This window comes from Xiphophorus couchianus, chromosome 7 (assembly GCF_001444195.1).
Source record: "Xiphophorus couchianus chromosome 7, X_couchianus-1.0, whole genome shotgun sequence".
Lineage (NCBI taxonomy): Eukaryota > Metazoa > Chordata > Actinopteri > Cyprinodontiformes > Poeciliidae > Xiphophorus > Xiphophorus couchianus.
The window spans coordinates 31,016,110-31,028,549 of record NC_040234.1 but is presented as its reverse complement, the minus strand read 5'-3'; the positions used below and the strand labels follow the sequence as shown (position 1 = coordinate 31,028,549).

Here is a 12,440-nt window from a genome sequence, read left to right as displayed (position 1 = left end):
ACCAGCTATTTAATTTATTGTGAATGACGGAACAAATATTCACAGCTCCTCAGAAAAATAAGGTTTATTGTTGAATAAGTAACGTATTTGGTGCAAGATTCTTAATGGTTTTGATGGAGATTAGTGAGATCTGTATTATGTTATGGAGGAGGATTTTTAAGGAGGAGTAGCTACATGGTTGAAAGAGATGAAGTGCTTTGCTGTTCAAGCAACATGGAGCAAAATATTTTAATCGTGGTTTAGTTTTTTTCCCTTAAAGTCACAGTATTGGAAATATGAGCAGTGCAGGACAAGTTTCTGGGAGTAGAACAGTGCAGCAGTGGGCAAAGAACAGATATTGATTGATATAGCTGTAATTAGTAGTTCAGATTTATTTTTGTGTGCTGTACTCTGTGCGTTGCCCCTTTTGGCCAAGCTTCCATTGAAATCTGGACAACCTGACTTCATTTCAGAAATATAGAATCTACAGCTGAAACCAGTGATTGAAAAGACACACTATGTGAAGTTAAATCAGATCAAAATTTTCTTGTTTTAGCTTAATTACCAAAATCATTTGCTTCTGGTCAGTATTCTGTTTTCTGGCATATGCTAAACACAACAAAACAACTTTTTAAAGAATTTTGTTTCTGTAACTCTCCTTGAATTTAAAAGTTTACATACATTTGGTCAGTGTTTGGGTTAATTGTCTTTTGAACTGTATGACATGTGAAAGTTTTTGGTTTGGAGCCAATTTCAAACAGGTATTCTGTTTTTCTTTAGACCAGCAGCCTGCAACCTGATAATCTGGAAGCACATGTTTCCGAAAAACCTTGCGGCTCTTAATGTATATGGCCAAAAATTATATACCGTGTTTTAAATATAAACGCAATAAGAATGAAAAGATTTTAGCATTTTTTATAGTATTTTTAAGAAATATTTGCAATTATTTCCTCAGCAGAATCACTAATGCCAGATTTATTATTATTCTTTTGTTTACATTAAGCAACAATCTATGTGCTTTTACTTTTAGATTTTCTGTAAATCTTAAACATTTCTTTGAAGAAACATGCTAATTATCTTGTTGAGGCTTAGGGTAATTCTGGTTTAACACCTGGAAATCTAAACAGAAAAGCATTGTATATCTGTTTGGCTAGAATAAGCTGCATTAGGATGTAGCTTGGCAATAAAACTCTATGTTATTAGTAACTTACTTCTAAACAAACAATTGCAAATGACTTTAAATCTTTCTGGCAGTCACATAGGCAAAGGTATAATGTGGCAATAACTCTCCATTGGTTCCTTTGTTTCTAGATAAGGAACTCTGAGAGCAGGTACAATGGAACAAATGGGAAAATGGTGAAAAACATGGATGTATTGGTGAAGAAGATGGAGAGGTAATTGCATTTAAAGGCAGCGAAAGAAGATTGTGGTGGTTGTCAGGTGAAGAGTTATGTCATTATGCCCATTGTTTTCATTTATAATATGAAAATCTACTGTACATCTTTTAACTTTTACGTGAAATGGACTGACGTAAATCCATTTTGCGTAAAATGGAGCTCTCCTAGCTGCATTTTGTTTTGACTACTTTAGGTCTGCTCTATGAAAAATCCTGTGAATAGACAAATTTTCCATAAACAATTTGAAGTTACGTTTCACAGAAAATCTGCAAATAGGTGAATCCACAAATTACAAACAGACGCTCGTCTACTGTTTACATTTCTGTATATGAATTGGCTCTGTTTGTCTTGTACAGTCCTTTGAGATGACGTGTTGTGAGTTAAAGTTATGTAAATAACCTGTGTTGAATTAACTCTAATGATGTATTTTAACTACCTTCAAGAAAGAAACTAAGTAGATTTGGGAATCATTACACTCACCACTAACTGTGTTTCAGTGTGTTTGAATTATTTGTTTTGCTCAATGTCCAATCATATCTTTCTAATTACAAACAGAAGAAAAATCAGAAATTCTGCAGCACTCTGTGCATGATTTAATAAGACACAAACACCAATGAGAGGGGAAAAAACAAGACAAAATAAAAAACAATCACATAATACTTTCATCTATTTAAATTCATATTCAGTTTTGATGTTTGTGGGAAGCATGGGGAGAATATATTCAACTTGAAATAAGGAAATTTCAACTTATGGATAGAAAACAAATAAGGAATAAAACAATTAAGTACTTTTTCACAAGAAAAAAGTATTAAGAATTAAGAAAAAAGTACTTAATTCGCAAGAATTGTTAGAGTGGTCTTAGTTACTAACACCACTCTAACTCAAATCATCAACAGTGAGGTATTCAGAAACTACTTTTTGTAATAAAATATATTCTGTAATAACATTTTATTGATTCATCTTTTTAATTTTAGCACTAAGCAATTTGGTTGCTTTACTCAAACATGTTTTTGAACATATTAATGCATTAATCTTAAAAACACTATGAGACAGAGTTGAGTTTTGTGTCTTCATTTTCTGAATGTGAATTCAGTAATAAAATAGTGAACAGTTTTATGAGGCAGCAAAATATTCACTTTACCCTGAAACAGACCACCTATCTATTTCAAGCAGTGACATTTGCTGACAGTTTATGTGGTGAAGCGCTGGCGCTTTGGGCAGGGAAACTTCATCCACAGTAGGGTCATGTTTTAATTTTAGAGCCATCAAAACCTTGTCTCCTATACACCCCCACAGACGCCTACACACACAGATAAATTCACACCAACTCAGTTTATGTATTCCATACTGAATTTAACTGATGTTGAGTCAAAAGCGCAGTGTCTGATTAAGTAACCCAAAAATGATTTATGTACCATCTTGGAAATAATAGAAATGCTCAAAACAGAAACTGTGGAACATGGCTTAGGAGTCACTCATAAAGTATACCGGTAGACATGCAGGCGCTAGATACACATAGCCTTCCAGCTATTTCTACTGTAGTCAGGTGGAAAAATAATATATTTTTATGAGGTCAACACCCTGGATGTAGTTACAAAACATGACTTACTATCTTGGAAGATGGAATAATTAATGTGTTAATTAACATAGGAAAACAGAAACTTTTGTTAGGATATGTCTTTATCAGATTTATCTAATTATTTCACTCACACAGAATGTAGAGCGTCTCTAAGCATAAACTTTATGTCTGGCCACAAATTCTTAATTAGATTTAGGTCTGACTTTGTCTAGGCCATTCTAAGATAACATTGATGTTAGAAAATTTTAATTATTTATCAATTACATTTCACTTACTTCTGTATAAATACTATCAACTCAAAAATACAAAGTACAATATTTTATCAGCAAGTTCAACAATATTGAGCAATCCCTAAATAATCTCCAATGGAAATCCTTGTTTTTAACTGCCATGTATTTCATGACGTGTGTATGCCATGAATTGAGGCACACATACATAATTAAATCGATAGTTTTTCTTAAAGTTGAAATTCTTAAAACCAATTAAATGTTATTAATTGTCAAATTTTAACATATTTCTTAAAGTAGGTAATTAAATTTAAGTAAATTTAAGTGTGTGGAGCTCTTGATTACTTCCCGGATTAATGCTAGAAGTTAAGCACAGTGGAGTGATTAGCTGTTTTTTGTTGTTGCTGCAGGCCTTGCTCAACTGGACGGCGAAGTTGAGCAAGGTGCTACTGCACACCTCCGACTCATCCGCTTATCAGTGGTAGGCTAAACGGAGCTAGCTGATGGTCACTGATCACCCAAGTGTTAACCTCAGTGCTACTGCTAACTCTCTTTTATTTTGCATGTGCTCCATGCTAGCGCTAATGTTTTTTTCCCTAGGATATCCCTGAAAGATACCTCCAATCTGTAAACATTCCTCTGTGTAGCTTTTGTGATTCCTCGGTCAGTCTCCTCAGGACAAGAACTTCCTGGACAACCACAACCATGACCAGAAACTCCAATGCTTCTCTCCACCACCATCCTCCAAACCAAACCTGTCCGCTATGTGCAGCTTTGTAATATAAATCAGACGTGTTTATGTGAATAGTGTCCTAAAAAAGACATTTTCAGAATTCATGTATAAGTATGTTTTTCATGCTGAAAAACATACTTATACATGAATTCTGTGCAATAAAGTTATGTCCATACAGTTATCTAAAGAATAAGTAATAAATAGTTTTTTAGCGTTATCACAACAGTACTAAAAATATCGTAACAAAATTCTAAGTCTATATCATCCACCAATGGTTTTTATGCGCTTTCAACATTCTGCATATACATATTGAATTAAATAATTAGTTATTGCTTTTATGCCAGTGTGGTCATTGTGGAGAAAGATATAAAAGTGCAACGCTTGCAAAAAGCGTCTGGCATCTGTGACTTGGCAGCAAAGACACCATAAGACCGTTTTCTGTTTTAAGTGTCGAACCAATTTCAAGACTTTTTTCTTTTAAATTAATTATTTAGCATATATTCATGGGCAAGGTCTCTCTTTAGTCAGATCTGGATCATAATGTATGATCAGACATCCGTGTGGATTTGGCTGAGTGTGTAGAAAAAGCAGCCCAAGTTTCTAAGTGGAAACAGAAATGCAGGACCTCTAAAGTATGCCAGCGTGTGCAAATGTGTCCAATTTCCAGAGGCTTTTCAGATACCAAAGCCAGACCTCAAAACTATCATCACTGCTCCCACCCCCATCTGCCAAAGCCATCACCCATGCAGAGACACCCTCCCTCTTTATATTGGACACACACACACACGCCCACAAACACTGACAAAAGAGGTGTGAAATACCCATCCCTCACTATTTTAACAGGGTTGGGAACTTGGCAATAAACGTTTTAATGTTCTAAAGTTCTGTTCTTCAGCTGAACTTGCCAACTCATTCTTACTGACAGACACAAACAACGACTAACATCTGTTAGTCTACAGAGGTGTTGGTAGTTACCAGCAAGTACAACAAAATGAAAAGAAGCTAGAAGCAGCATTATTCTTTCTGTTGAAGTTCCTTTCTCCCCTGCTTGCAACGTGCTTTGGATACAGTAACTTTAAGTCTAGTAAGGAGTTGTTTAAATGCATTACTGCATCTGCCTTAAGTATGGCAAAAAAGGAAATGTGCAGCAAAGTAAGATATCACTTTGGTGAGGAGCAAACAAAGAAGAAGAAAGGAGTTGAAGAAAATAAAAAAAATGAAAATGACTGAAGGCTTTTTGTATGGTAATGTGAGACTGTCTTCATCATTTAACTGTTTGCATGCAGTTTTGAATACAGAAGAAGAAATAAAAAAAGAAGATAAATAAAAAAAGTTTCAAACTAGTTTCCATTTACAAAAACAGGCCGTAAAAAAATAACATAGAATTTAGGCCAAACAAGATTTTTGAATGGACTTCTATCGATTTGTACCCTTCTGTACAACTGATTTCTAAAATGAAAAAGAAAGTTCGTAATCAAACTTCAAAATTGTATTAATTTTTATCTCAAAATTAAAAAAGTAGCAAAAATAACAAAAACATGATTCTGATTTAAAAGACAAGCATACAATCTATAAAATATAGCTCAAGAAAACAAGAAAATAAAAGTTAGTTGTCTGTGCAAAAGCATAAAGTACCAAAATTAACTTTATAGACCATATCATAATGTCCTTGCTGTTGCAGATCATCATGTTCACACCATAATGACTTAACATCATCATATCTTAGATCTGTTATTACTGCTGACCACAACTATTAGATTAATGACTAAAAGCTACAAATGGCTCATTGTTTTCTACAATTCAGTAAGCTAGAATTGAGCTCATTTGCCAAGACAAAATAATTAAAAAAGGCATTCAACAGGTTTGAAAAGAGTAGAGAAGGCTCCAGTGGTGGAGGTGTGGCGGGTTCCGGTGTGTGGGAAATTTAGGAAGAAAAGTTGTAAACAAAGATTAAATTAGAGGAAGAAAAATAAACAGAAAGGATTTGGAGTTTATCACAGATGGAGGGAGACAATTGTACCTTGGTAAGGAGGCATACTGGCGTTCCACCTCTTCGTATCGTGGAGTCAGACGGGGATCAGCGCCTCTGCCTGGTACCTGGTGGACAAAATGAACATTAGTTTGGAGCAGTAGAAACAGGAACAGTAGATACCTAAAGTTGTGGCATCTTACTAGTACAGAATCTTGTATCAAACTCTATATTAAAGGAAGAACAAACTTTAAAGCTGGGAGCGGAAGCTTGTGGGTGCACAGTCATAAGCCCCTCATTTTCTCGATGTTTGGGTGTTTGTGATACTCTGGTAATTTAGGACCAAAAAAGAGCTCATTTTTAGGGATTTAGGTCTTCTGAGGTTTGTTGGGGTGGGGGTAGGAAGGGTCTCCATCCAAGATTAGGTTACTTCAAAATATTATGTCTCTCTCTTTCTTTCACAAACACACACACACACACAGTTTCACATGAAGCGAACTGCACCTCATCTCCATACTGAAAGGAAAAGAGCAGAGATTAATCCAAACTGCTGACAGTTCAATCTGTCCTACCTCCTCTTCTCACTGGTTCTCACTTTAACCCTCATCATCTTGTTTTCTCCTTCTTCACATATTCCTGTTTTTTTTTACCCTCTCTCTTTCATTGAAGCACAATATTTCCCTCTGAGAATATTCCGGTCTATTCAGCGGGGAAATTCCAGCTTCGCTCTGCTTTCAAATGAAGTCGACTAAAGACCGAAACATCAACATACTTTATCTGGGCAAACACACACAGCCATACACAAAAAATGTTTTTGGTGCTCGTTAAATGCATTTTAATTTCACATTTGTCACAGTAAAACAGTGCTTTCACCCAAAATTTATATGAATAAGATTGTGTAAAATTTCCAAGTTGGACTTCATTTCCATCCTGTGTCAGAAATTGTAACAGTAATGTAACAATAGAAAAAGTAATTAGTTAGATTACTCATTAATGAAAAGAGTAACCGTTTATTTTAACACTGCTATTCTTATCACTGATTAATTAATCTTCCAATCTGAGCTGTGGATTTCTGCAGCTCTTCTAGAGTTACCATCGGCCTCTAGCCTGCTTCTCTGACTTTTGCTGTACTGGCATGTGACCTATATTTAGGTGTTGTTTGGTTTCCAGTAGAAGTGGGCAATGATTGTATCGTTTAGCATTTATCGCGATACATTTCTGATCACCATAAATTTTAAATTATTGTTGTCACAATAAATTCCAATTCCTGTTGTTTCAAGCCCCACAAAATGGTTCCTAATATTCGTATAGTTATCACAATAGTATCACAAAATATCGTGATAAAATTTGAAATCCATGTCACCCACCTCTGGTTTCCAGAGTGAAAAGTTCTCTGAGAAATATTCAGAGCTTTTTCACAGTTTTCTTCCTGACCTATCATGTTCTTTGATCTTCCTGATGCCCTAAGCTCACCAATGTTTTCTCATAAACCTCTGAGACCTTCACAGTTGGATTTATGATGAAACAAAGTCATATCAACATAGATTCCTGAAAAAATATAGTTGTACGGATTACATTTAGGTGTATCAGAGTCAAGGGGTAAATATACATAAGCATGCCACACATTTCAAATTGAAAACAATGTTCTACTGTATTTACATTTCAATTATAATTTACTTTGTGTTGCTCACACAAAATCCATTAAAGTTTGAGGTTGGAACTGTAATCCCAGCTCCAGAAAGAAGGACAGAGGGAAAAAAAATCAAAACCACATGATATGAGGTGAGGTGTGTTGGAGACAAAAGACTGGAGCTATCGAAGAAAGCTCAGTGCTTTCTCCTTCACAACATGCTGAGATTTTGATATCAAAGAGCACAGCTATTTGCTCTCCCTCTTTGCCTTTCCTCTTCTATCTGTATTCAGGGGAACGACGCCAGGAGGCATATAAATCAGATTTGCTGGTCCTGCTTTCTTTTGAACACCTGTCTTTATAGCTTCAATATCTCAGGTAAAGAAACTGCGGGATATTAAGAGCGAATAGAGTTTGGAAGCTAAGGAATGAAAAGGCATTAAATGGTGAAGAACGGAGGAAAGAGAGCTGGAGCGAATGAGACCAGAGTAAAATGACTTACAGAGGAGGAGGGAAATTATGAAGTTGTTGAGGAGGGGCAAAGGGAGAGAAAAGAGATGAGAGGTGACTTATAAAACAAGAGAGCGAATGAGGTGAAGACAAGGGCGGCAGAGTGGGGAGGTGGAAAAGATATTAACGGCACAATTTAAACAAGATGTTAAAGGGGGAACTTGAGATGGGGAGAGACGAGAGGCTGAATGAGTTGTATCACGCGGTGGAGGCTACGAGCAACGATGAGTTGGTGAAGCAAAAGCTGAAAATACATGAAAAGTACAACAAAAAGTGATGTGAGAAAGATATATTTAACAAAAACCTGTTTTCATCTGGAAAACACCCATCAATTAAACACGTCAACACAAAACGTTCTCACAAATGTAAAACCCAGCAAATAAATTAGAAAAATGATACGGCTTTCTAACTTTTTCACAATGTTAAAAGAGTTGAGTGAATTTGTATTCAGCCCCCAAGATTCAATACAAACGTTTACATCAATTTTTCCAAGTCTTTTCTCTGTCACTAAATCAATTTCAGGTCTAGACCAAAATAACAAGTGATGTTTTGGCTGCTTATTTGATTAGCATACTTCTATAATGGATTAAACAGGAAAACATTACATTTTTAAAGGTAAGGATGTTGTTTTATAACTCAAAAAAGATTAAAGTACACACACAGGCCACTTCCACTTTCTAACTAGACAACATCTGCAACAGGACTTTATTAAAGGATATGAATGTAAAAGAGGATGAATACAAAAGCATGCTACACTTTTAAGACATGTATTTAGAAAAAGAAAATCATGTATTATCAGTCCTGCTCTGTGTTTGACTGAAAATATGAAAACATTCAAGGCACTGTACAGATAAGCACACCTTTCCCATCACATGCAGCCACACACACACACAAGGCTACGTACTGGTAGCTGTACACAACTCATCTTTACCACAGATTGAAAAAAAAAACCAAAATCATAATCTTTCTGTTTCAAGTGCAGCTACACAAACACACATCATTCCCTCTCTCCAGGCAAACACACACACACCTTAACACACTCCCTTTCACTCACAGAGTCCTGTGGCAGCACAGTAGTGCCCTGGTAGGGGTAATGGTCTAGTGAAAAACCATTTCACGGCATAGTGAGCAGAGGAGAGGCAGGGAGGAGAGCACAGAAATCAAGCAGAAGAGACTGATGCTGAGGGAGAGCACGCACACACACGCCTACACACAGGCACACACACTGTAAGAGGGGCTCATCTCTCTCCTTTTAACAGACCCTTCAATTTACCCATAAAATACACCACCCATCACTTTCAGCACTGACACACACTCCTACTGTTTCTCTCTCTGTCTCTCTTTTTTTTCCACAGATACAATGAAACACAGACATGAAAGATCCAGAGTCCAGTCCCTTTCACTTGAGCTGTTTCAAGGATGTATCAAAGAACCTTAGATGGGCACAGAGCATTTTGTAGATGTATACAGCTTAAATTAGAGTACTTTGTCCAAACTCTGAACTGAGTCTTCCTTTTCTTTGTGATTCTGTTTCTGGCACCCCTTCATTGTTTTCTTCTTTTTCTCCCCAACCGTCTGTGCTTACACCTCTCCCAGAGCAGACTTAATCATTTCTCTTCATTAACCAACCTCGCTCCAGCTAAATAAAGGGTTCTTAGGAGTGCTGTGAAATCGCTTCCTTCAACTCAGCTTATTTAAAATCTCTATCTTTCCTCCTGCTTCTTACTCAAACTCCTTTCCTGTCTCAAAATGAAGAAAGGAGCCCAGCAGACTTTACTCAGTAGTCCCCTGGCTTAGGAAAACTACTTTACTGAGCTATGAAGACAACCAAAAAGAGCTGCAAAAGCAGGAAGTCAAAACAAATTTCTTTCACATAAGGTTGTATAAATTAGGCCAAATTGTCTAAACTCAGAATGAGCTTTTTTAGGACCTCCTGTCACTTTAAATCCAAATAAACTGCTGCTGGCCATGCCTCCCCAAAATCAATGTTTACACTTGCACATGAAAACATATGCGCAATTATACAACTGTACATCTTTGAAAAGCAGAAATAAAGCCCAATGCACAACCAACAAGAATGCAGCAAGTGGTTTCTGGATGGCAAGTCATCAACAAAACATTTGTCTTTTACAGCAGCCATTGTACAGCGCATACAGCCGTAAAACCAGCTAACCAAACACTGCGGCTTAGCTTGGGTTGCTAGGTGATATTCTGGACTCAGCTGAGGTTGCTAGGTAACGGTGCAATTGTGACTCAACAATCTGAGAGGTTTTTGAAACTGCTCATTTGCAAAACACCAAAAACCATAAAGAACTGTAGTATTTGAGCCTGTAGATTTGAATTTGGTGAAAAGATTGGCCAAAATAAACTCAAACATACTGCAAATTATTTTGTTCTAAACTCAATGAATTTATCACCTAGTAAATACAAATAGGAAAAAAATATAGAGTAGAATAAAGTATTATAAGACCCAAATTAATCTCACATTCAAGCCCATGACGGGTGCATAAAAACCTTTACTCAAAATGTGTAAACTAAGGAATAAAACTAAATACCAGCCATATGTGATGAGCTGTAAATTAGGATCAGTGTTGGGAACACACCAGAATAATAACACAACAATGACAGTTTCATCTCTCAACCAATCTTATCTGAGCAGTTACTATCCTGCTAATGTGTATCCATCTATCAAATTTAACTTAAATCATTTCAACCACATCTGCATCTCACTTTTAGATACCGATCTTTTAAATTCATTGTCCTTTTCTCCTTCTGTAAATCAAAAAAGATTTTATCCCTCTTTGTCCTTTCCCCCTGCTCTGTCTCTCACCCTCAGAGAGATCAATGAATAAGGGCTGTCTTGGTCTAATCTTTATTTATCAGTCACATCTTTCTGCTCTGCCAGTACTTTGGGCTGACTTAATTAAACACTACTACCTTACTGTTGCTTTGTGCATGTGTCATGTCCTCTGTCATGTATTTAATGCCTTTGCTTTTGCACATTCAATAACTATTGGCATGCATATTGGCGTAGAAAGGAAAAGGTCACCCCAGTCTAATGAACTACAATATGTAATTTTAAGACAAAAAAGGGTACACCGCTTAACTACAAATTAACTCAAATGAGACAAAATGATTATTCCCTTGCTAATTACAGACACGTAATCAAAAATGTGTCTTTTCAGTACAGTATTTTTCATATTGCACAAAACATTTGAAAACATTAATGTCCATAAAGGGCTTTGAGATATGAGATAAATATACCTGTAAATTGACAAAACATTCAGCTTTATACTAAATTCAGAAACAGTAAGTTAAAGTCCATCCTTACTGTACAGGAACTAAAAGTAGCTATATTCTGATCAAATCTAAAGTACAGTGTGTAGGCATGAGCTGGTACTAATAGAGCTGGTACTTATTGGTACTAATGTACAATTAAGCCCAAAATTATTCAAATCCTTGGCAGATCTAGAAAAATGAAAATAAAATGAGTTTACTTCAAACAACAAATTTATTTCCAATATTAAAGGGGACATGCATCTCTCAAAATATAGACATGTACAAATAACACCAGTTTAGTTTAACTTTTTTTAAGTGATATGCCAAAAATTATAGATATTTTTCCTAGCATGACAGCAGTCTAACTCTTCCTATAGTTGCTGACCAGCTTTTTGCATATCTCCAATAGTATTTTGTCAATTTACCTGCAGCAACCTATTGTATCTTCTTAGGAAGGCCTCCTAACTATCACCCTATTCTTTACCTCTTTCCAGAGAAGTCTGGAATCTGGCTAAGCTTCTCCAAAACGCTGGTATTATTTCCAGTCAGAAGAAACATGGTCAAATTAAAACCTAAATATTTCAGGGGGTATGAATAATCTGAGCTTCATTGTATATCAAAGTTTTGTAATGTCATAATTTCCAAACCACCAAATCTTTCTGTCACACTTTTTAAACAACACATTTACCAAGGCATTTTATTTGATTAGCAGACAATAATAACAATAAAAATTAAGAAACAGCATAGGACTGAATATCTACAGAGCTATGAAATATACACTTGAAACTCACTTTACTAATTATGTCATACATATGATTTTATATCCGCAAGTGCCTTATCTTTAATGTCTCAGACTGGCATCAAGGGCTGAAAATCTTGACAAAGACATTTCTAAGTATAAGGGCACCAGGATGTCATTTACTGAACACGATCAACAGATCATTAGCCAAACTCTGCGAAGGATTCAGCTGCTGGTTAACACAATCCCAAGGGGGAAAAGACATCAGCAAGTATTTCAGAGGCAACTCTCAGCGTTCATCAATCAGGTTGTCTGATAAGGCCACTGAAAAACAGTTTGGAGTATGAAAGATCACTCATAAGTGAAAAAAACATTAGAGGCAGTTGCCAAACATTGAA

General features: G+C 36.0%; 1 protein-coding gene across 3 annotated transcripts in view; it reads right to left on the bottom strand.

The window, feature by feature from the left end:
• LOC114148216 (partitioning defective 3 homolog B-like) overlaps positions 1-12,440 on the bottom strand; it is a 210,161-nt gene that overhangs the window by 22,305 nt on the left and 175,416 nt on the right. For all 3 annotated transcript variants that reach the window (XM_028023309.1, XM_028023311.1, XM_028023310.1), the window contains exon 23: positions 5,936-6,012. In XM_028023309.1, coding sequence (XP_027879110.1) covers positions 5,936-6,012 — 77 coding nt within the window. The remainder of the gene's footprint in view (positions 1-5,935; positions 6,013-12,440) is intronic.